Raw genomic sequence first — 23603 nt, 5'->3', positions numbered from 1 at the left:
TTCTCTAACATCGAAAGGTTTAGATTAAGTCATAAAGAATTCCCAGATGTATTCTTTGTGGTCTTGGAAAAAATAGCCCCTTTCACTGCTCGTACAGAACAACAGGAGCTTCTGTCAGATGATCTAGTGTTGTACCAGTGTCTTGAGCTACTGAGGATTAAGTAAGCCTACCCATACATCCTCAGATATAAAATGTTTTTCCCAATTAAATCTAAGAAGTACTGTTTCTAAATTTATATTCTGTCCTATGCTGTGTATCAGTTGGAGTTCAACCAAAGAGGCAGAACCAGTAGAAGAGACACATACATATATTTATTTATTTAAGGTACATATGGGCTTCCCTGGTGGCTCAGTTGGTAAAGAATCCGCCTTCAGTGCAAGAGACCCAGATTCAGTCCCTGAGTGGGGAAGATTCCCTGGAGAAGGAAATGGCAACCCACTCCAGTATTCTTGCCTGGAGAATTCCATGGACAGAGGGGCCTGGTGGGCTACAGTCCATAGGGTCACAAAGAGTCAGACACGACTGAGCGACTAAACCACCAGCAAGATATATGCATATATATATATCTGATTTATTACAAGGAATTGTCTAGTGTGACTGTCAGCAGCTGGTTAAGCAGGTCTAAGACCTATACAGGAAAGCTGTTAGGAGGAGGAGACCCCTGCAGAATAGACTCCATAGGCCTGGGCCATACTGTGGTCCACAGGCAGAATTTCTTCTCTTTCCTTGGGAAGCCTGCTTTTAGGGCCTTCCAAAGGATTCAGATATGCCCACTTCGATTATCTGGGATAATTTCTTTTACTTAAATGGATTATAGGCTTTAATTATATTTATAAAATACTTTCATAACAGCATCTAGATTAGCGTTGGATTAAATTAATGGAACGCTATAACCTAGCCAGGTTGACACTTCCAGAAAGTCATCACCTGGTGGTTCTGGGTAGTCTGCCTAGATCAATTTAGGTAAGAAGAGAATAAAAACAAACCTGGAGATTGACATGTTATACAGGGTACAGCATTACTATAGAAAAGACTTCTTGTTGACCTTTGGGCTCAAGTCTGGTCTTTTAATTTTTGTGGCCAATACTAAATGATGATGGCTTGAGGGGATGTTTAAATGGAAGGCTAGTAGGTTATTTTGGATCCTAGACTGCTCATCTTAGGTCCTAGAACTTCAGTGTACATAGAGATGTGAAACGGAGAGGAAAAGGCAAGATGGTGTACCACTGCTGTAACTGTTCTGACAAAGACAAGAGAACCAGGGGTTGGTGGTGTGTTATTGACACACACACACACACACACACATTTTGGGCCAGTCTTGTGAGTAGTTTTACTGTTAGGAGGAAACTTACTTTTTCTATTTGTGATGGTTAATTTTATTTCCTTTGCTAATTGTCTTTTCCAGACCTCATCTAGAACTATTATTAATTCTAGGCTTTTGCATCATGATTAAACTTAGATTTTGTGGACTAGCAAGAATACTTGTGTTTATAATGTTTCTAACGGAACTGTTAATACATTCTAATTTATAAACAACTGGCTTTATTTAAAAATTGATATATGATCTGTTCATAAGATTTGGAGCTACTTGATTTTTTTTTTAATTTTATCATTTTTTTAGTCCTTATTGAATTTGTTACACTATTGCTACTGTTCAGTTTTTCGGCCCTGAGGCATGTGGGGTCTTAGCTCCCTGACCAGGGAGAGGGAGCAACCCTGCACCCCCTGCATTAGAAGGCGAAATCTTAACCACTGGACCACCAGGGAAGTCCCTTGATTTTTTTTTTTTTTTTTTAAAGCAAGAGTGTTTCCTGTTTGCTCAGAGTTCAGGCTCAAGGTAGCCCCTCAAATTAACAGTCTAAATGGCTGAAGCAGTCATTTTTAACCTCATTTTGGTGAGAAGAGTCTATGCTTCTGTAGATCAAGATCAACATGATGAACTGAGCTTGAACCCAGAGAATGGGGTTGTTTTCCCATCACACCACCCTTAAACCTTGTGACTTGAGGATGTGGTCTTTTGTGGTTTTTTATTTGCTTTTAAAACCTACCAATACCTGAATTTCATGTAATGAAAGTGGAGTAAAATTTTCTTTCCCCTTATTCATTTGTGGGAATCTGACGCTTTGTAACTGTTACCTTTTTCTGGAGGGGAAGCTTTAAAAACCTCCCTTAGGTAGTAATTTCTTTCCTTCTTCTATGCCTTTCTGATAGCATCTTTCTCAGTCTCTCCCAGCACTGTACATTGTTGAGGACCCAATGAAGATATATGTTAAAACAGAGATGTGGCTCCTTTCTCATTTCACTCTCTAATCATCCCACATTTTATCTTCCCATTCCCTGAACATTCAGACCTTTCATTAAATAGATACTAGTCTTCTTCCCTGTTTGTTATATTGAAAATAATCTTATGTTCATTTCCTGTATATGTTTGTAATATGTTTACCATTGCACATATACTTTTTTTCTGTAAAAATATAAGTAAACCCATATGCATTAAATAGTCTTATTTAATATAATTCAGTAGGGTTACTTTTCTTTCTTCAGGTTAAACAAACATGTAGATAAACTCTTCTGTCACAATAAAATACCACTTCTAAGTTTTATTTTTATATTTTAATATCTCTGAAACCGGGATACATGACTAAATAATGGCATGATTTAATTGGTATATATTTTTTATTTCTTAATCATACTGGTCATCTTCTCTCTCTGGTGAATTGAAGGTGTCTGCAATGAGAGTGAATAAAATTGTTTCAGTGAGTGTGGGGATGAAAGACAGTATTTCCAAATCAACATTATTTTCTCATGTATTCCATTTTAAATGTATGTAGCCAAAGGAATGTGTTTACTGTTATAATTAGGTATTTGACTTTTGTGACTGCATCCTGAAAGTTTGTTTGTTTAGGCTGACCTAAAATTTTTTGACATTTTCCTTGGGAAAGTGGGTTTCATGTTTGTGATTTATTTTGGTATCACGGTGTATTCAGGCCTCTATGGCACAGTGTAACCTGGAAGTATAAACCTACATCTTTAGTCTTCATATTTGTAAATATGTTCTCTGTAAAGAAATCCTGAATTGATCATGCAGCTTAATGTCTTCAGAAATCTCCCATAAGGAAATTAAGCTATATGTAGATTTGGCATAAATTAGTATACAATTCATGAGGGAAAAGATTCATTAAAGAATTTCCTTAAAGTTTGCAGTTGTGTATCTTTGATCCATGAAGGACAGTATCGGGTCTTGATGTAGTTGGAAAAGAGGAAAAATGAGCATGGTGGCTGTATGTTCTTTCTTGAGGGAGAATGGATGGTGTTTTTAAAAAATGAAAGAGGAAAAGCAAGATGCTTTGAGTGGCATAACTGGAAACGACTGTTCTTTATCTGATCCTGCTTGCTTTAGCCTGCTTTCTTCTTCCTCCTTCTTGATGAATTTCACTGATTTTCGTTTTAAAGAAGAATAAATTATACAGCTTTACATAGTCAATTCCACTACGCCATCTTTCCACAGTTTCTTGTGGGCACAGCACCTTATAATTTATTACAGTCTCGATAGAAATTTTGGTGTTACAGTTTAAAATGTAAACATTAGAATTATATATAATTACTCTATATGCAGATTTTTTTTCTCCTAAATTTATTTCCCAAGAGCTAAACATGCCAACATAAACTATGACTCCTGAAGTATAAAATAGGTAAAAAGATCCTTAAAGTTGCTTACTCTTGACAAGAATAAACTTAATTTTTTTTCAGGGATTTTCCCATGTTTCATATAAAGCCTTGCATCTGTATGAGATCTCAGTGAGTGTCATTGTTGATTTAAAATTATTCTAACTTAATCTGTCATAACCAACAAAAATAAAAAAGATCATTGGGAACAGTCATTTAGATAAATGATTGACCTCACTTTGACTTTGAACATTGTCTGCGTTCTGCTAGAGATGCATGGATTTTTATAGATTCCTTTCAAGAACCTGTAAGCATCAGAGAACAGCTAAAAGTACGTCCAGGAGGTGTGTTTGCAGACCTGCATTCCTCTCCGGGATTCACCGAGTACTCGCTGTGTGGTTGCGAGGAATTTTGTTTTCATTTTTTGTTTTTCTCTTTTTCTCTTTTATAATGGCAGTCATACATTTTATCCTTGACTTCCCATTATTCTAACAATGAGTTTTGAAAAAACTCATTTTAGTATTGAAATGTTAGAAAACATTAAAGTACAAGTTGAAATGGTGCTGGCATTCAAGAAATAAACCTCTTGTTTTAGATTCTTAAAGTAAAATTTCAGTCCTGAAGACAAGCTGGATGGCCCTGGTTCTTAGGAGTCTATAAGTGTTTGGAGAAGACCACTTTCAGTGAAATTGATTAATTGTTAAAAAGGGAAAGCTGCCTGTTACTATGAATATGAAAGCAATAATGAACCTCAGGGGTTTGTGCTCGGTAAGGAATACGAAGCATGACTACTTTGCATCTCTGTCTGCTGAGCAGTATCAGAAACGAACTGGTATTTGTAGAGCCATTTCTTCTTCTTCATTATTGCTGTTAGATTGCACCATTTGGGGACAGATTTGATCGATTTGAAGTGAGACATAATGGGTGTAATTAGCAAAACATTATTTTCACATTTGAGAAAATTATGTCAAATTTTCCAAATGAATGAGAGTTCTGTATTCTACAGAATCATTTCTGTGTTTTTCTGCTTTTGCTCCTAGGTAAGTTGGGTCTAAGAAATGGGCTGGGGTGAGTAAAGGAGTTGTCAGTTCTAAGACAACTTGGGTGTGTGTAAACCCAAGCTGACTAACGTTGTTAGATCACAGGTGGCTATTAATACTCAAACAGGAAGGGGAACGACAGCTGGCCTTCCCTTCTTTTCCTTTGTGTTTGAGAAATTATTTTTTCTTTTTCCTGCCCCAGGAAATGGTAAATTTTAGACAAAATTCATCCCTTTAGAAACTTACATTAAGGTACAATGGTGTAATCTAATATGAAAATACACTTGTTGAAAGTCTGAGGTTACTCACTTTTGGTGTCTGTGCCGAATCTGCGTGGCTCCCTTCCTTTCTCTAACCCTGTGCTGTATATTTCCTCTGTGTCTGTGAATAATGCGAATTCTGAATACTGCCCTCATTGACACTTTCTAACTTTTCTCTTTCACATTTCCTTCCTGGATTGGCCGTTTCCTTCAGTCTCACCTCAAGGTCAGTATGCTTGTCCTAAAACAAAGATATGTAACAGAACGTTGTATATTGACATTGTCTTGAATCCTCGTAAGCAGCTGAAGTGATAAAAGTTACCCCAGGAACAAGATGTCTAGAAATTCAGGTATGAGTGTAGAAAACGTCATGAGTGTTAGATTGATTGGAAGAGTGGCATTACAGTTCTACCGTTCAAGGTCGTGAGAGTGGTCAGAGAGCAAGAATCAGACCAACTGGGTTTTGACTGAGAGAAATGAAGGTGAAAAGCAGTCACTGGGGAAACAAGGAGGGGAACATACTGCTTTAACTTTGTTACAATTTCATCAGAGACATTATGGCTCTTACACTAGCAGGTAAAGTGCAGCATGGACATGGGAGGGAGAGTAGCCACAGTCTAGATGTGTATAAGAGCCTTGGAGTGATTGCACTGCACAGACCTACGCATACCCTTTCAGTTTGGGAGTTGTTTTGTGACTGCCGAATGCTGGCCACAGAAACAGCCCCCAGTGCTGCTGTTCATGTGTCAGGGGCTTGTGGTGGAGGCTTCACAGGTTTTATTTCCGTTGATCTTCCCAGCAGTCGTGTAGCATGGTTTGTGATTTCCACTTTTCAGGTGAGTAACACAATTACAGAGCCCATTAAGTAACTCAACCATCTTTATTACTAAGTGAATTAGTAACAGAAGCTGGCAGAAAACAATCATAAATCTTCATTTTAAAAGTTGTTTATTCTGCCTGTGAGCCATGGCAGTGTAAATCGTGGTATGAGAATTTCTGATCAGGTTCAGGACATGATATTGTTAATACCACATGCATTTTACCTTGGTGTTCAATCATTCAGTTGTGCCCAACTCTTTGCGACTGCATGGACTGCAGCACACCAGGCTTCCCTGTCCTTCACTATCTCCCAGAGTTTGCTGAAACTCATGTCCTTTGAGTCGATTGTGTCATCCAACCATCTCATCCTCTGTCACCCCCTTCTCCTGCCCTCAATCTTTCCCAGCATCAGGGTCTTTCCAGTGAGTCAGCTCTTCGCATCAGGTGACCAAAGTATTGGCGCTTCAACTTGAGCATCAGTCCTTCCAATGAATATTCAGGGTTGATTTCCTTAAGGGTTGACTGGTTTGATCTCTTTGCAGTCTGGGGACTCTCAAGAGTCTTCTCCAGCACCACCGTTCAAAAGCATCAATTCTTTGGCATTCAGTCTTTTACCTTTCTCCTAGCAGCAGTTTTCTAATATGTTTGCTGTTTATAAAAGCACTTGTCTCTGATTCTCACAAATAGCATATGGATTACACAGATCAGATCATTATTCTGATGAGGATCTGAGACTAGGGAACATGATTTCTACATCTAGGGTCAGCTGACTACTTGGTAGTAGTCCTCAGATTTGAAGCCAGATATTCTCACTTCAGCCTCAGGGCGTCTCATGTGATACACAGTCTAGCCTAGGAATTAATCTGAGCTCTGGGGTCCCATACTGCTCAGAGGTTCTTAGGCACTTTTCTCACTGTGATTTTCCCATCTGTAAAGTTGGGGTGGTTCTCTCCAGTCTGAAGGGCTGTTGTGAGTGTTGAATGAGTTAACACAAATAGCCCTTGGACCAGCATCTGGCACAGGCTGAGCAGGCAGTAAACGGAGCTGTTGTGATCACTCCTTTGTGCTTTTCTCAGAGTCCTGTTTGGTCCGGGGTACCACCACATGGTGCCATACACTCCAGGTTTGTGAAACACCACACGCTGCCCTTGATTCCTGTCAGGATTGATAGCAGGTACAGAGGAGAGCCCGCCGCAGAGTTGTATATGTGCAGAAGCTGAGGAAAGAAGCCTTGTTTCTTCTGTAATGATATTTTCAGGTGCTGAAATTTCTGTTATAGGTAGAAAGATGAAGTTGAGGCTTTTTTGGGGGAAAAAGGTTGTCTTTCCCATTTCTGTTCCCTGATATTTATTCTCAAGTCTTAACGATATTTTTGAAAAAGTCCCCTTACCTTTGACTCTTTTAAAAAATAAAGAGTTTGTTTAGGGTATGATGAGTTTGTTAATAAAATCAAATCTTTGTTTTGTAATTACTTATCGGAATCTGGTTCAGGAAGGGGTTCTCCAGTCACTTCCACCACCCTTTGCTTTCTCTCTGCACGGTAGCAGTCTCAGAAGGTCTGTCTGTGCTCCTCCTCCTCCTGCTTTTGTCAGAGGTACTCACGTCCCAGCTCTGTTCTGAGGCTAAACTTCCTGTTCACCCCTTCCCTCTGACCAGTTTTCAAATCTTTGTTCCATAAATTGGATCCTCCTCTTCCTCCTCCTCATTTCCTTTGTTTCTCTTCTTTCCTTCCCACAGACTCCCAAACATAAAGCATAATCTAGTCTTCCCCATCCTTAAGGAGACGTGTGAGCAAGCATTCCATCATCTTTCTCTTGGTTTCAGTTCACCACAGTGTCTTACTTTTACCTTTTACTTTTTCTTTCCCATTTGCACAGTTTTTGAAAGAATCATTTATGCTTGATGCCTCCACGTTCACACTTCCCATTCATTTTCCAGAGCAATATAATTTGGGATCTTCTCTCATTGCCAGGCTAAAATTTCCTCAGTGATGTACTCTTTGCCAGATTGAGTAGCCTTGTTTGTCTTGAACCTGTCTAAAACCTGTCGGTTAGGTTAGGTTAGGTTAGTGACCATCTCCCTTCTTTTTGTAACTGTGCTTCTATAGTTTATGTGACATTGTTTTCTGCCAGCTCTGTTACCACCTCCTTGACAGTTTTTAGCCTATTTTGCTTTTCATCTTTTACACATTTCTTAATGTTCTGTAAAAAAAATTCCTTTTTTCATCTAAGTTATCTGTCACTTGACTTGTTAACCATCAAAGACTTGTTAACCACCTTTGACTCTTTTTAAAAATAAGCAGCTTTGTTAGTATGATGAGTTTGTTAAAAAATATAAAACTTGTGGAAACATTTTTACGGAAGTGTCCGTGAATAAACCGTTTTCATTATAGAAGAAATCCTAAGTGTTTGCAATAAAAGTAGCAAGCACAAATGGTGCATTTTAAAAGTGATTTTCCAATTTTCTGCTTTAAACATTTTCTCCACGTTGTAGTAAATCAGTTAGGGTACCACATAAGTAATTCCAAATCTAAACACAAGTCAGCTTTAGTAGGAAAATATCATGAAGGTTTTTGCTTTGTGTGTGAGGACTTTCTAAATTAAGCTTCAAGTGTGCTCGTATTTTTACTGGGAAGTTTTATTGCTTTGTCCCACATTTTGTCTTTTGCATGTTTTGATCTAAATGTTACTAAACAAACCTAAATTATGAAAGGCTCCAGGAGAATCTTTCCATGGAAGTCATTGGTGTAGACATAATTCTCTGAGTTAACAAGTGTATGTTAATTATAATATTGTTAGCTGTTCATTTTTATTTGGTGGTAAAAGCCATTAAACTATACTTATTCCGAAATAAGTTTCTTCCAAGTAATAAAAAACGCAACAAGTTTTGTTCTTCCAGTGGCAAGGGTCATTTTGGCTGTATAGTATATTAAAAATCCTCTTTTCACTTCAGAGTAGAATTTAGTGCAGTATTTTTTTTTCTACATAGAAGCATTTTAATTACGGTTTGGTTAAGTCCAGGTGAATAGGCCATCAAGAGAGTCTAATTTATTGATGGATTAGATGTTTAGATTACTCTATTATATGACTTTGGGCAAGATGCTTAACCCTCCACTGTTTGTTTTAGCCTGTTTGTGTTAATAGTGAGTTACCTGTAGTGTTTGTGTTTTTGTGTCTCTGCTAAGCTTTTCCAGTTTGAATGGGTTGGTTTGTTTCTGCTCTTCCTCGCTTGTCCTACCCTGCCCTCCTCTGTCCACCTTTCCATTCAGTACAGAGCAGAAAGATTTTATTTAGAGAGATGACGACTCAAGGTTTACACTCAGAATCCTTAGATACACATCTCGTTAGTTCCTGTTCAGTGACATTAACCCCAGAGAATGAATACAAAGAACAGATTCCATGTATTGACGAAAAGATAGGATTCAGTCCACAATTCATCTTTACTTTCTATTGTATAACAGCAGCTTCAGCTAAAGGCAAGACATTGAGAAAGTGAAGCCTGTAAATGTCGTCTCTGTCACTCTTAGATCTAAACAGATTGGGCTCAATATTATTATTACTCATGCTTTATTTAGCTGTGACCTCTGCAGACCTCTGTTCACAACAAATGTTTGCAATCTGTGGGATGCTTCCTACTGTGTTAAGCCCAGAATCCCTATTTTGTTATGTAATAAAAGTTAAATAACATAGTCTTACTGTTTTGAATGATACATTGGTAGAAATAAGCGTGTGAACATAGACCTGTGCTGATCCACCAAAGTCTTCCACTGAAAAGAGTTGAGTTTCACGCCATCACACATTGAGAAGTGGTAAACGTTGTTTTTCTAGATCGCAGTTGTAGATATCTACCTGGTGTTCTGTAGGTGAGCTAAAGCTGGTGAATCCAGTAGAGAAGGGAGGAAAGACTAATTTTCATTTGGTCACGATTTGAGTTCCTGTGATGGACAGGGAGGTCTGGTGTGCTTCAGTTCATGGGGTCGCAAAGAGTCGGACACGACTGAGCAACTGAACTGAACTGAACTGAGTTCCTGTAGGGGGGCCAGATTTAGCAAATAAAAATTTGAGATGTCCAGTTAAAATTGAATTTCAGAGATGGAATGAATACATTTTTTGTATTAATATATCCTATGAATATTGAGATATTCTTATCTAGAATATTATTTGTCATTTATCTGAAATATGAATTTGCCTGAACGTCTTGTACTTTATCTGACAAACCGTGGAGATCTAGTTTGGAGATTAAGCAATGAGTGTGAGAGAACGTGCCACAGGCTGTCATTACCTGATTTTAAAGGATGTTAATTAGGTATAAACCACGGTGGCTTGTTTTCTCATTGTTAGTTCAGTTTATTGATGCAGCTTTTGGGCAGAGTTGAGTGGATTTTTCTAATTGTCACATCCTCCCCACTTCATCCCCCCTTCAATTTGTTTCCAGAAGTTTGGACATCTGATTGTATCATTTCCCTTCTTTAAGTCTTTCACACTTAGGATGAACTGCAGCTTCCTTGCTCAGCAGGATACAGTTATATGGCCTTTGTTTACTTTCGGCTTCCTTTTTCTTTGTTCTGCTGGTCCAACTTTATGCCGCAGTCACACTGAGTGTGGCTTCCCCCAGAGGGACACACTCTCCTTTTTTCAGGGCTTTATCACTGCTCTTCTCTCTGCCTAGTAGCCTGGACCAATCCCTCAGGAAGTTCAGAGGCAGGTCATTTTCCAGGAAGCTTTTCCTGATCCCCACTGCCTCCCCTGCCCCCTTCCCGGGGTCCTTTCCTAGCACTTAGCATATCCTGTATTTGCTCGGATGCCTGGGAGATATTTGAGAGCAGAAACTGTTTTTATACATGGATTGATATTCCTAGTGTTTGATACGTGAGAATGTAGTTCCACTCGTCTCCTTAATGAGTAAGGAAAATGTGATGGGCTTAGCAGAGTGTCAGAGCTCAGGTAGATGTAGGTCCTCTTGCATTGCAGAGCCCAGGTTCTCTTGGGCTGCGCCTTACATGTATTTCTTGATCGTTAGTCATGATTCCACTCTTGAATGAGATTAATCTCTACCTATGACCTGGAGTTTGGTCTGGTCTTCTTATCTAGTGTGGAGGCAGTGGAGTCCAATAGGGGGCTTCAGAAGTAGATGGAATGACCTGTTGCTTAAGCTGTGGCCTTAGATCTTTATGCCATAAGTTTATATACATATATGTTACATAAGATGGTTGCATGGCATCACCAACTCAATGAGCATGAGTTTGAGCAAACTCCAGGAGATGGTGAAGGACAGGGAAGCCTGGCGTGCTGCAGTCCACGGGGTTGCAAAGAGTCGGATACAACTGAGCGACTAAACAATGTTACATATAGCTTTTGAAAGTTGAAAATATTTAATAAGAGTAAAATTAGAGTTGTGTTACAAACCTTTCTTCATCAGCCATTCTGCAGTTTCATCGCATTGATGTCAAGAGCCTGTTTTCATATGCCAGCAAAAATCTCTGAATTGGTTTCCTTCTTCTGCCATCTCACTCTGTCCCAGGCCTCTTTCCGTTCTATGTTTCATCACAAAGTACTCACTTGTGCAGGTGCTCCCGGAGCACGCTGGTTAACAGCTAGCTGCTGTTGGCATGGAGAGCTTGGCCAGGTTGGGAGGATTTCACATCAGGAACTCTTGCTGCTTCTCAGCTCTTCCTTGCATCGTGGTGTCAATTAATAAACACCTTTCCTGTGCATGTATACGAAGAGTTTGGGTTTTCTCCCCTTATCCACAGGCAGGTGAAGGACCAGAATAAGAAAGTGGCCAGCCTGAAGCACAAGGAGCAGGTGGAGAAGAAGAAGAGCGCCCAGATGCTGGAGGAGGCCCGACGGCGGGAGGACACCCTCAGTGACAGCTCCCAGCAGCTGCAGGTGGGCGAGGGGCCAGGCGGGGGACTGGGCAGGGGACCAGGCCTGGCGGGGCCCTCTCCACTGGCAAAGCGGCTCTCTGCATCCTCACCTTCCGCGCTTTTTCCTTCTAACCTCTTTTTCCTTCTGCCTGCTACCTTCCTCTCAGTCCAGCTGTTTAACAGTAAAGGAGAGGCTTTCAATAGAAAAGGCCAGTTTTATTGCACAGCTTTGTTGAGGAAACCTGAGCAAGGGAGAAAATCATCTCCTGGAGGGAATCTGCCTGCTTGGTGAGTTCAGTGTCCACGGGCTCAACGGGGTCTTCAGGTGGTCAGCATCAATTGGCCTTTTCCTTCAGTAAAGCACATCATTCATCTGGTGTGTGTCGGGGTGTTTTGCACTTTTTATAGATGAGGAAACTGTCTCAGAGAAATCAAATTACTTACCCACATGCACACAGCCACTTACAGCTCAGCTGAGACTTGAACTGAGATTTGAATTGAGACTTCCAGGATCTCTAGCCTGTCTGAGTGAAGGTTTAAGGTTTAGAGCATGCCGTGGACAGTGGAGATCTCTAAAGCTCCTGCCGAGACCGCTAGCCACTGCCAGTTTGTGTTTCTCTAATTGGTATGATAGAATGTTTATGCCACACTGCATAGTCACAAAATCTTTACTGGAGGATTTGGAGGAGTTATCTGTTATGTAGAAGCCATTTTTAGGCTTTATAACAAATTCACTTCAGACATCAAAATCTGACTTTTTAATTCCTTTTTTCATTCTTCTTTTATATAGCTTTTACTGATAACATACTCCTTATAGAAACAGTATGAATTTCCTCCAGTGTACCAACTTTTGAAAAAAGCCACTACCAGTTTTCCCTCACTCTTGCCAGCAACAGTTGGTACTATAAACTTTTTCCTCTTTTTTTATTTTTTAGTGCCAATCTGATGGGTGGAAAATATTTAATTTTTGTTTTATATTTATCTGATTTACCAGTGAGGGCTGAGTGTTTTTTCATGTCTTATATTTTCATTTGTTTAACTAATATAGTTAAAATCTCTCTTTTTCATGATGGCTTTTTCCATGTGGGTTTTTTACTTAGTTTATCCCTGTTTTGAGAACAGATATATATTTACCTATGAATATTTTTAAGTTGTTTCTGTCTTTCATTTCTAACCTTTTAATTTAAATAATTTTAGGTTATTTTGTGTGGTGAGGATCTTATGTTTTTCTTCTTTGCTAACAATTTCACTAGAGTATTTATAGAAAGTTATTTCACTGCTCCTAAGTTTGAATTGATATCTTTGTGTTTTATGAAATTGTTTAATAATTAGGTTGTTTCTGGATTTCAGTTTAACCTCATTTCTGGACTAGGATCACATTATTTTTAACTGTAGAGAATATTTGTTCGTTTCGTAAGACAAGCCCTTCTTTATGGCAGCCCCTTACCTGTTTCATGTCTCATTCTCCCCTTCCATACTCCTACCTACTGTTCTCTGCTACCATCCTGTCTTTGTAAACCAAAATGTGCCCTGTTCATCATCTGTTAGGTGGTACGATAACACCAAAAGTGCCCTCATGTGTCATCTATTATTTCCTCTTTATATAACTGGGCAAGATAAGTAAGTCAGATTATCTGTTTATGTATTACATACAGATAAGACTAATTTATAGTGGATGAGGACTTTCCAAGGTTCTCGGTAAGTGGCAGATGTTAAGGTTATGAAAAATGATAACTGATGGCCATTTGTGAGATGCACGTGCATGCAGTTCATTCGAACATGTGACAAGAGCGCTGGACTGAAGTGGGGTCCTTCAGTTCTGATCTCAGCTCTTCTGCTAATGAGCTCTGCTGCTTGTTTCTTAACCATGTCATTGCAGGTAACACCCCAGTGGTGGTGAGTATCACTTGCACCCTAAGGTCACCTCTAAATGGAAGTCCCCACTGAGGGACCCTGAGGATTCTTGGAGAAGCGACTGAGGGTAGAACCCTTGGCGGGGACCAAGGGGTAGGAAAGCAGTTGATGGAAGGTTTGTGTTGTACAAAGTTCTCGTTACCTGAATTTGTTTTTAAGTTTCTGAATATACATACAGGTCCATCTATTGATATTTTCACGAAATAGGTGAGATGGAGGGACGGAATTATTTTAGTGTTTGCAGTGTAGGTATCATAATTCTAGTATTACAAAATATTCTTCATCATGTTAAAAAGACATCCTTTATAGTAATGACTAATGTTTTGAACTTTGATGATTAATGATTAATTTTTATCAGATGCCACCTTGGCTTCTAGAGATTAATTCTGCTAATCATGTTAATAAACTCATAGTATTTTTGTTGTTGTTCGCGAAGAGGAAAGCTTGATTTAAACTAGAAGGTTGGTTTTTGCCTTTCCTTATTCAGCGACTGTCAGTTATGGTCTTAAGTTCATTGGTGTCCTCACTCTTTCTGGCTACATTTTGCCACAAAGCAATGCTATTAGTTTTCCATTTAACTTTCTTTATTCTGAAGAATAATACACATTTTTAAAAGTACATAAAACACACACATGCACAGTGTGAGTAATACATGTAAAGTAACTGTCTCAAGGAATTGGAACACGACTGACATCCGAGAAGTCATATGTATATTCCTTCCCAGTCATCATTTATTCCCTTCCTTCATCATTGACTTTGATTGCTCTTTGCCATTCTTTACAATCTGTGTATGTATTTTTGAAAGTATAGGTTGGTTTCGCAAAAGAAAACAGGAACAGTAAACTAGAAACTAAAGGGATCAGTTGCCTAAGGGGGAGTGGTTAGAGGATTAGTAGAAAAGGAGGAAAAAGGGATGGGCAGTCAGTTGAAGGAGAAAGTGACTCTTCACGTATCTCTGTGTAGTTCTGACTCTTAACAGCCGAAATTGTTTCCCATCCTCTTAAAAACTAGAGAAACAAAACCAGTCGAGATGTGGGGTTGGGGGAACCCCACGGGGGAGGACAAACACTACCCAATGGACCAGTTTTATAAATGAGCAACATAACCACCCTCACAGGAGTGGGGAAGGCAGGAACGAACCTAAGGAGCTTTGGGAGCCATTTTCCTGAATACTGTGAAGCTCAAGACAAAAGAGCATTATTAGAATATAAATGTTGTGATAAAGAAATACATTGTAGACAATGAAGGCTGGGTTTTTTCATTATTCAAGAAGGAAGTTGCAAGTGAGTAAAGTGGGAAGACATAAAGCGCTGGAATTAGAAGTACTTGTAAGAACTCACAGTGTTAAATTTATGTGCAGACAAAGAAGTACAGAGATGCTGGTGTGTGTCTGCACAGGGTTATTATAAATCCATGTATTTCCTGCCTCTGTACTTGAGAAGCCGTAAGTACACCCAACACCCAGATTTTGGTTTCTGCGTACCTTCCTCCAGTAAAATGAACTGAGGCATCTTACAGAAGCAATCGATTGCAGGGCTGGGGTAGGGAAAGACACGTGAGTCTTGACCACCTTGTGGTTTCAGAGCGTGGGAATGAGCTCAGCTGAAGGATGATGGCTGTGGGAAGACCATGCAGCCAACCTGGAGGAATATGTCCTGTGCTGAAATAAGCTGAGTCAAGAACAAGCAATGGTAGTTTTTTAATTTAATCCATCCTATGAAATAAATATCCATGAGTCTGTGCCCATGTAAGTAAAGTTGAACAGGATCTGCTTTGCATTTTGACAGTACTGTTTTTTGCAGTATTTGGATATAGATTAGAATAAGTGTGGTTATGAAGAATTTATATACCAGGACTTCCCTGGTGGTCCAGTGGGTACAACTCCATGCTCCCAAAGCAGGGATCCTGGGTTGTTTGATCCCTGGTCAGGGAACTAGATCACCCAGGCTGCAACTAAGATCCGGTGCAGTCAATAAAATATTTTTTAAAAAGAAAGTATATGTGAATAAATATGTATTGCACATGTGCTTTGTGTAAATAGTGATGATGTAAGATGATCAAGGTCTCACCTCTGAAGGAGCTCAGATCACAGTAGGAGGCCCCGTAGTAAGAATGAAGGTGGGAGTTGAGAGAGCATTCTGGTAGTGAAGAGAGGAAAGAAGAGAGAGCGAATTTGAGATGTGTTACTTTTAGGTCAAAAGGCAAGACTGTCTTACAGATTGGAATGTGGGCACTAAGGGAGAGGCAGGAACGGGAAAGGCTCATAGGCTCTTGGTGTGGGGAACTTTGTGTGTGCCGATGCTCAGTGATAAGATGGGTTAACCCCAAGGCTGAGATCACCAGGTTCTCCAGGGAAAGAGAACAAGTCCATTTCCAACAAGTGAAGCTGTCTGAGAGCTTTCCTAATGGAGGTTTGAGCCAGCGGTGGGGTGTGCAGATTTGAAGTTTAGAGAAGCCTGGTGTCAAGTTAATTTTGGAGACTTGAGCTCAGAAATCGTATTTTGACCTGTAAGAATCAGACAGCTTCTAGAGATAAAATACTGACAGAAGAACATGGAGTTAGAGCTGAACCCTTGGCATCCTTACTGTTTAGAGCCAGAGTAATTAGGAGAGGCGCTCAAAGCAAACGAAAATGAGGAGGCCAGACGAGGCAGGAGAGGAAGAGGAGGTACGGCATCCCTGAGGTCAGGGGAAGACTGGGGATGCTTCTGGGAGGCTGAGAAGGAGGGCAGCATCCATGCACGCTCTGGTCCACCGTGTGCAGGATGGTCAAGAGAGGGTACTCAGCAAACCCTCGGGGCTTGGCAAGGGGGTGCCTTCCATTCTGACCTCTTGACCTTGGGTGTCATAGATGGTCCCGCATCCATCCAGACACTTGCCTTGACCAGTTTTCTGTCGGACGCTCACCTAGATTCACTGCACCTTCCAAGATCTTTGGAGTATCTGCTTAGATGTATTGAATATATGTGACTGTTCTAAGACATGGTTACACAATGGATCTTTAAAGGCTCTCTGCCACAACCCATGCATACTAACATTTAAACCGTTTTGTGTTTCCAGTCGGTACTCACAGATGCCAGGCATGGATGATAAAACATTGAGCACAGCCTGGAGATGAGCCTTTCCCTCTGTCATGTTTTTTGATCATTGCTCCTGTTGACATTCTGCAATGAGTTTCGCCAAACTTTCCACTACTCAGGAATTTAGCTCTGTATTAGTTAAAGTCAGTTCTAAGTTGTTTCATTCATTTCTGTAAGCCATGTTTCCCTGTAATTGGCTATGGAAAATGGAAACCCACTCCAGTATTCTTGCCTGGAAAGTCCCATGGACAGAGGAGGCTGGCCCATGGGGGTCACAAGAGTTGGACATGACTTAGTGACTAAACGACACCTGTCGTCATCCTCAGTAAGTGTTTACTGAGAGCCCGTTATGGAATTATCATTTCTCTGAGTGCTGTGAGGAGAGAGATAAATAAGAATTATTTTACTCCCTGTGAATATTAGATATGCTTATTAAAAGCACATTTTTGTGTGCTGGATATGTGAAAAGATGTGACACAGTGCAATTCATGAGTAATTGCCAAGTGAAGAGCTGGAATTACATAAACCCCAGCAATGGAAACCTCCCAGATAAACAGTATAGGGAAGCAGGTCTTAGCTGATTTGACCGATAGTCATTTTGGGATTAGAAAAGCTTTGTATTGAAAGCCTACCCATCTTTTAAAGTTCAGATCAAATGTCCCCTGCCTGGTAAAGCCTGCCTAACTCCTCGCAGTGGGAATTAATCACACTGTGTTGCAGTTCCATTACAGTTTCTGCTTTAATTCAGAGCTCGTTTTCTTACCTTGTATTTATTACATGCTGTTAGTGTGTGTGCTCTCTTTTGCATATTTGAGTTTGGGAACCCTGTCTTTGTACTTTGCACGTTGTTCTTTACAGAAAACTGTTCACTGATTTCGGTTTCATCAATAGATGTCAAGAACTGTTCATTCACAAGCATCTTAGCCTGGCCTTGGGAGCTTCAGTCTTTTAAGTATTTTCTAGCTCATTTTTAGGTGAGATACTCACCAGCATAGCTACCCTATTCTATACAACCTGATGGTGTTGGTCTTCCTTAAATATAGTTTACTGGTTTTCTGATGTACACTTTTTTGCTTAGGCACAGTCTTTCTGTGGTTTTCTAGTTTTACCACCTAAAGGTCTGGCTTAAAATGAACTTTTGTTGGTGAACTCTCTTCTTGTTACTGTCTTCCCTGTTGTTCCTCAGCCTGTGTGTTTAATTATATTTTATTGCTTTTTATTTTTCAATACCCTGTTTTAGAAATCTTCCTTGGTGATTTAATCCTCCCTTCCCTTCCCCCGTTTTGTCTAGTTTATATCTGCCTTAGGTTAAGGGCTATTTTTTAAAATTTCTTTTTAGCCTTTCTTAATGTTTTGCATATGTTAAAAAAAAAAAACTGAAAATGTTAGTGGCTCAATCGTGTCCGACTTTTTGCAACCATAGGATTTCCCAGGCAAGAATACTGGAGCGGGTTTCTATTTCCTTCTCCAAGGGATCTTCTCGACCCAAGGATTGAACCCACGTCTCCTGCATTGCAGACAGATGCTTTACCATCTGAGCCACTAGGGAAGCCCCAAGCTGTTCATTAATTACAGCTATAGTTATTATAAATATTAAATTTAAATTTTAGTTACAGATTTTAAAAATCATGTATAATGATCTTATATTTAGCATCCTAATATTCTTGAAAATTTCATAGGTTACCCGTTATGAGCCTCTCATATTTTAACGAAGGACACACCATCCATCCTCCCTTGGTTCAGAATGGTCGGTCACCTTACGTATTTTTATTCTTTCAGCCATGACACTTACTTTGTCTTTTGACAGAACTGCAGGTTTTAGCCACATTCTAATATGGCAGGGCAGACTGAACTGGGGGCAGGGGGCTCACGTCAATAGCATTTGGTGCTCTGTTTTTATTTATAACAAAGGTGGGTATCTGGATTTAACCTTGAGAGAGGGCACTGTCAGGGAGACTGATGGGCCTGCTGAAAAGACATGGCGGCTTCCACAACCAGCTCTCCTGAGACCAGGGAATATTAAGGACAAAGTTCAGAGAAAGTAGAGATGGAGATAGGAAAAAGCAGTTTTTCATGTATTTAGGCCTTTTCTCCTCTTGGTGCAGAATCAGTGAAGCATCTGTGTTTTTCTTCAAAATTATGTTTTATTTGCTCTACCTACAAAATTTTTTTTCCCTCCATTTTGGTAAGAGTTTTTTTTTTTTTTTTTATGAAGACTACTTATCCTTGGTTTGAACGTTGGTCATGGGGATAATTATTTAAGAAAACCATTTAAAAAATTAAGATAAACATCTTTCTAGAAACAGTACATGATGTGTCACATGCCAGATGTTACTGTTCTTCTTGTTTTTGTAAAAATAAATTTTGGCTTCTTCTTAACAGATCTTCTCAACCTATTTAAAGATTTAATTCTACATCATTTCTTCCATTTTGGTTAATTTTCCTCTTAGGGCTTCTTCTGTCTAGAATGTGAGCATAGGTGGGTTTTATGGAGTTCTCAATACATATTAAATGGAATTAGGGATTACACAGGAAAAGTGTAATACAAATCAGCATCTGTTTTTACACATGGGTGGATAGTTGCTGAAATTAATCCGAAAATTGTGTTTTCCTGCAGGTGAAGCACCTACTCATACTGTTGACACGTGTGTAACTTTTTAAAGCTTTTAGCTCAAACTGTGCCCTTTCTTACATTTAAGGAAAAAAAAACAAGTCTTAAAATTATTTAAAGAAATTCTGCCATGTCTGAAATATCCTCAATAGATACATTTCCCCCTGGACAGAATTCAGTTCCATCTGATAGCCAGTGGAATTTACTGAAAGAATGTTTACTGATAGTACAGTTGTGTGGCCTGCTAAGCTGTTTCCTTTAGTTAAGTTTAGCCCTATTCTATGGGAACTTTTAGTCACATCATTTGAGCTTATTTCAGGAATGTGCCCCATAAAACGATGAGTGGTTAACGTTACATTTGGCAGGAAAATTCTGAAAAGTACTGGGGTCTCCTTCAGTGAAACAAATGGTTTAATCCTTTCCTTTGTGTTATTGTGGAAGCTCCTCCTCTGAATTTTGAAGGTGAAATCTCCAAGGAGAGCCCTTAACAGCAGAAGCCGGTGTCTATGCAGCCCCTTTGCCAAGACCTCAGAGACAAGAGACACCCTCTTACAGATGACATCAGTTTTTTATTTTTTTTTTTGACATCAGTTGTTTATTACGTTAAGTAAAAGGTTGTCTTTGGGGTTTTTGGTGAAGACTTGGAAAAGGTGTGCTTGTTCTTTTTATAAGCATTATTGATCAGAGGAGATGTCCTACGATTAAGTAAACCACACGTCCTTGCCCAAGCTTCTGATAGTCAGCTACCAGAATTTTCGAGATGAGAACCTGGCCATCCATGGGGGCTGTTTGTCCTAGATGTTCTATACACATTATATATATATATATATAAAGCATTGCTTTTCATGTATATGTTTCCATTTCTTTAATGAAATGCACCTACTTTTGTTTTGACTTTGATTTTCAACAAATTGAACGGTGGGAGATATTTGAGTGACTTTAAAGAGAGCGGAGAAGAACATATCTTTTGTTTTAACCCAAGGCATTTCCTTAAAATAAAAAGTAGTCTGTGTGAAACCAAATTCTGTCCCTGTGTTAGCCTAGCGTTCCTTTCTTAAAATTGACTTCATCAGTGCATCTGGCTTCAATTTTTTACACCCCCCCGCCCCCCACTAAACATCTGAGAAGTTGGCCATTGAATTCTGACATGTTGAATGATTTTAATGAAATCTTCCTCATGTGTATTTGTGCTTGGGGGTTGAGAAGGAGGAAGGAAGGGTAAGCAGTGGGGTGGAGGACGATAAAGAAGTGCCGTCTCTTCACATTAAGGATGATGGATAGCGGTTAACATTAGTATCTCTCAGCGCAAGTTAAACTCTCTGGTGAGTGCCGTTCACCCCAGAGGAAGCGGCTCTCAACGATTACCCGTTTACCCGAGTGAGTGACCTCCACCGGCAGGACCAGGGACAGGGTGATGAGTGCGTGGGGCTGTTACCTCCAGTGTCCTTCATGAAGTCTGCACTGCCCTTCCTTCTGCTGATGAGAAAAGTTTAATGAGATCCGTCCGTATCAAGTGATCTCTTTTTATGTTACTGTATTACTGAGTCTTTTCTTTTAATTTTGAAGGAGATGTTTGAAGGGAGCAAAAAATTAATTTTTAATTGCCGCTGTTCCTTTTTTTTTTTTTCCTTTTTCCTTTGTTTTTCTTTCTGAACGTTTGATCTGAAGGCCAGGCAGTGGGGAGTAGTCTCACAGCTGGCACAAAGCTGATGTTGACAGAGCTGATGTCAAGAAGCAAAGTTCAGAGGAGGGAGGCAGGGGGGTGGGATTATGGGATTTGCCAGCGGGTCCGCCCTGTCTTCTTGTGGAATTGCCTGAGCAAAGTTACAGCTGTGGCAGCTTGTGCCTAATCTTGTGTGAGTGTAGGAGGCTTGCTGTTTAAGGTTCTGTTCTTCTTTCTCCCTCTCCCATCTCCAACCACCGCCCCCCCACCCCACCCAACTAATCACAGAAACCTCCTCCTCCAACCCTTTCCTCTATGCATGAAGGGGCCGCACTGGATCCCCGCTAGTAAGGAGAGCTGGCATAACAGCAGGCCACAGTGCCTAATCCAGAGCCAGAGAACTAGCCTGTGTTAGTATTGATGAGCGTACACGTCATCTGTAGCAGCTGACATAAAATTCTACAGGTACCATACAGGTTCCGCTTTCATTTGAAGTGACAGCAGCTACTTAAAATGGTAAAGCGTGTTCCTTTACTGTCTCCACCTGGCTCTTTCCTGAGTTGTCTGTAGCGCACAGGACACGTCTTAAGTTTAGGATTTCACGGATCAGTTTAACCATGTGAAAAGTCAGTTTGAGAGCCAGTGAATGTACATTGCTTTCTCTGCTTAGCTTCCCTGACCCCAGGCTGCCAGTTTCATATTTTTCTTCCAGATAGTGAATGCTAAAAAGTCGATTAACTCCAAACAGGACAAATCAGCCCTCTTTTTGCAGTTTCCAATTAGATTTGTTTTTGGTTGAATTTTGTGACTTTACCTCCTGTCTGCCTAAAGAGTAGATAGACTTTATGCTGAAAATTCATGAGGGATCAGGAGATTACAGAGGGCAATACCTAGGGGGGGTCAACAAAACTCTGAATATTTCATTCTCGTGTTTTCTTTAAAAAATGGGTCCATTCCCCAAAGAAAGGAACTTCACTGAAATGTGGAGGATGGAGGAGCCCAGCATGCTACAGTCCATAAGGTGACAAAGGGTCAGACACGACTTAGTGACTGAGCAACAACAACTTATTAATAAACCTCTATTGTATAGCTATCTAGACAGTGACCCAGTAGTTTTTTTTTTAGTTGAACTATGATTGGCATATTGTTGTGTATTCCTAGGACTGAACTGTCATTGAATTAAGTTGGATTACTCTATTTTTTACCATAGCCACAACACCTCTCATTAGAACTCAAGCCAATTGCAGGTTTTCTTCTAAATCTTGACAGAATGTGTATTTTGCTAATCTCATATCCAATGATATGCTGATATATAACTCAGTTTTATGAAGTCTTCTGAATATCTGCCTTTCACAATTTCGGTATATTTGGATTTCATTTTAATTTAGTGTTGTTTGGTTTCCACGCTAAAATAATCTCCTAACCAAAGCTGTCTTTTCAGTAAGGGCTCTGTTGTCCAAACTGTTAGGTTTCTCTCAGAAGCACTTTTGATAATCTCTGTCTTCATTCTTCATTAGTAATCCACTTTTCTTATACTGGAGCCTTATCCTTGGGTACCATGAAAACTGTCTTCCAAGATGGCCCCAGAGCATCCTCACCTTTTGGTTCTCAGGCCCTTGTGTAGCCTTGTGTCAGGGTCAGCCCTCGTGCATAGTAGAAAGTGTCAGAAAGGACAACATGTGACTTCTGAAGCTGGAACAAGAGACATGGACGCCCTGCCTTCCTGGGTCACCTGCTCTGAGGAATGCCAGGCACCATGGGGAGAGGAGCCTCAGAGGCCCTTTGCCAGCGGTCATCACCACCTTGCCCCCATGTATGGGGAAGCAGAAGGCTGAACCCTGGCTGACATCTCAGCTGTTCCCCATCAGAGAACCTGGAGCCAGAGCTGTTAGGTTAAACTGCTCCTGACCCACAGAAACTGTGTAGACACACAATTTGTTCTCCATTATTATAAGCTGCCAAGTGTTGTGGTAGCTTGTTATAGAACAATAAATAAAAAATAAGCACTTTATATCCTAGGTATTAAAGTGATCCACCACAAACCTGAATTCTTTTTCCTTGCAATTCACAGTTTGGTCTTCTCTATTGGTAGAAGAATAAGTGCTATTTGAATTTGTTAATGTTACCATTGCAGTAATTTTCAGTCACTTGTTAGAGCTTTGGACAGTGTTTGCCATAAGAATTCTCAGCTAGTAATTCATATTTGTGTGTAATAGGCTATATTTGCCTTTCTGATAGAAATCCATATTTACCTACCCAAAACTTCCTTCTTAATTTGTATAGATTATCAGGGCTAGTGGTTTTGGTTGGCTAACCAAATTACTCATCCTTAGCCAGACCAGTTACCTACATCCAGTTATCATTTGTAGTTTTCTTGTATGAGATTGAGAAAAATCTTTGCTCTATTGAATTCATTAGGGAAAAAAATCTTTTTCATTTCTTTCTTTTAGAAATTAGTTTGCCAACAGTATGTATGTAGAATCTGTATGTAGAATATAATCTGACTGATCATGCTGTTTACTTAACTTTTTTCATCTAGGCTTAACTTCAGAGGTAAAGAGAATGTTTTGCTATTGAGTCTTATTACTTAGGCTTCATCAAAGCTGGCCTTGAGCCCAGTTTAGAGAGTAGTTCAAAAACAGCTTTGTGTTTTTACCTAATCAAGCCGTATCTGCCTGTCTGC

At 39.9% G+C, this 23603-nt stretch overlaps 1 protein-coding gene across 16 annotated transcripts in view; it reads left to right on the top strand.

The window, feature by feature from the left end:
* Window positions 1–23603, top strand: part of ERC1 (ELKS/RAB6-interacting/CAST family member 1) — a 274696-nt gene that overhangs the window by 113559 nt on the left and 137534 nt on the right. For 12 of the 16 annotated variants that reach the window (XM_043441404.1, XM_043441407.1, XM_043441414.1 and 9 more), the window contains 2 exons: window positions 5182–5193; window positions 11539–11674. In XM_043441404.1, coding sequence (XP_043297339.1) covers window positions 5182–5193; window positions 11539–11674 — 148 coding nt within the window. The remainder of the gene's footprint in view (window positions 1–5181; window positions 5194–11538; window positions 11675–23603) is intronic. The other 4 variants (XM_043441413.1, XM_043441412.1, XM_043441410.1 and 1 more) reach the window with 1 other exon arrangement.

The sequence above is a fragment of the Cervus canadensis genome, chromosome 21 (assembly GCF_019320065.1).
Source record: "Cervus canadensis isolate Bull #8, Minnesota chromosome 21, ASM1932006v1, whole genome shotgun sequence".
NCBI lineage: Eukaryota > Metazoa > Chordata > Mammalia > Artiodactyla > Cervidae > Cervus > Cervus canadensis.
This window is presented reverse-complemented; position numbering and strand designations above follow the sequence as displayed.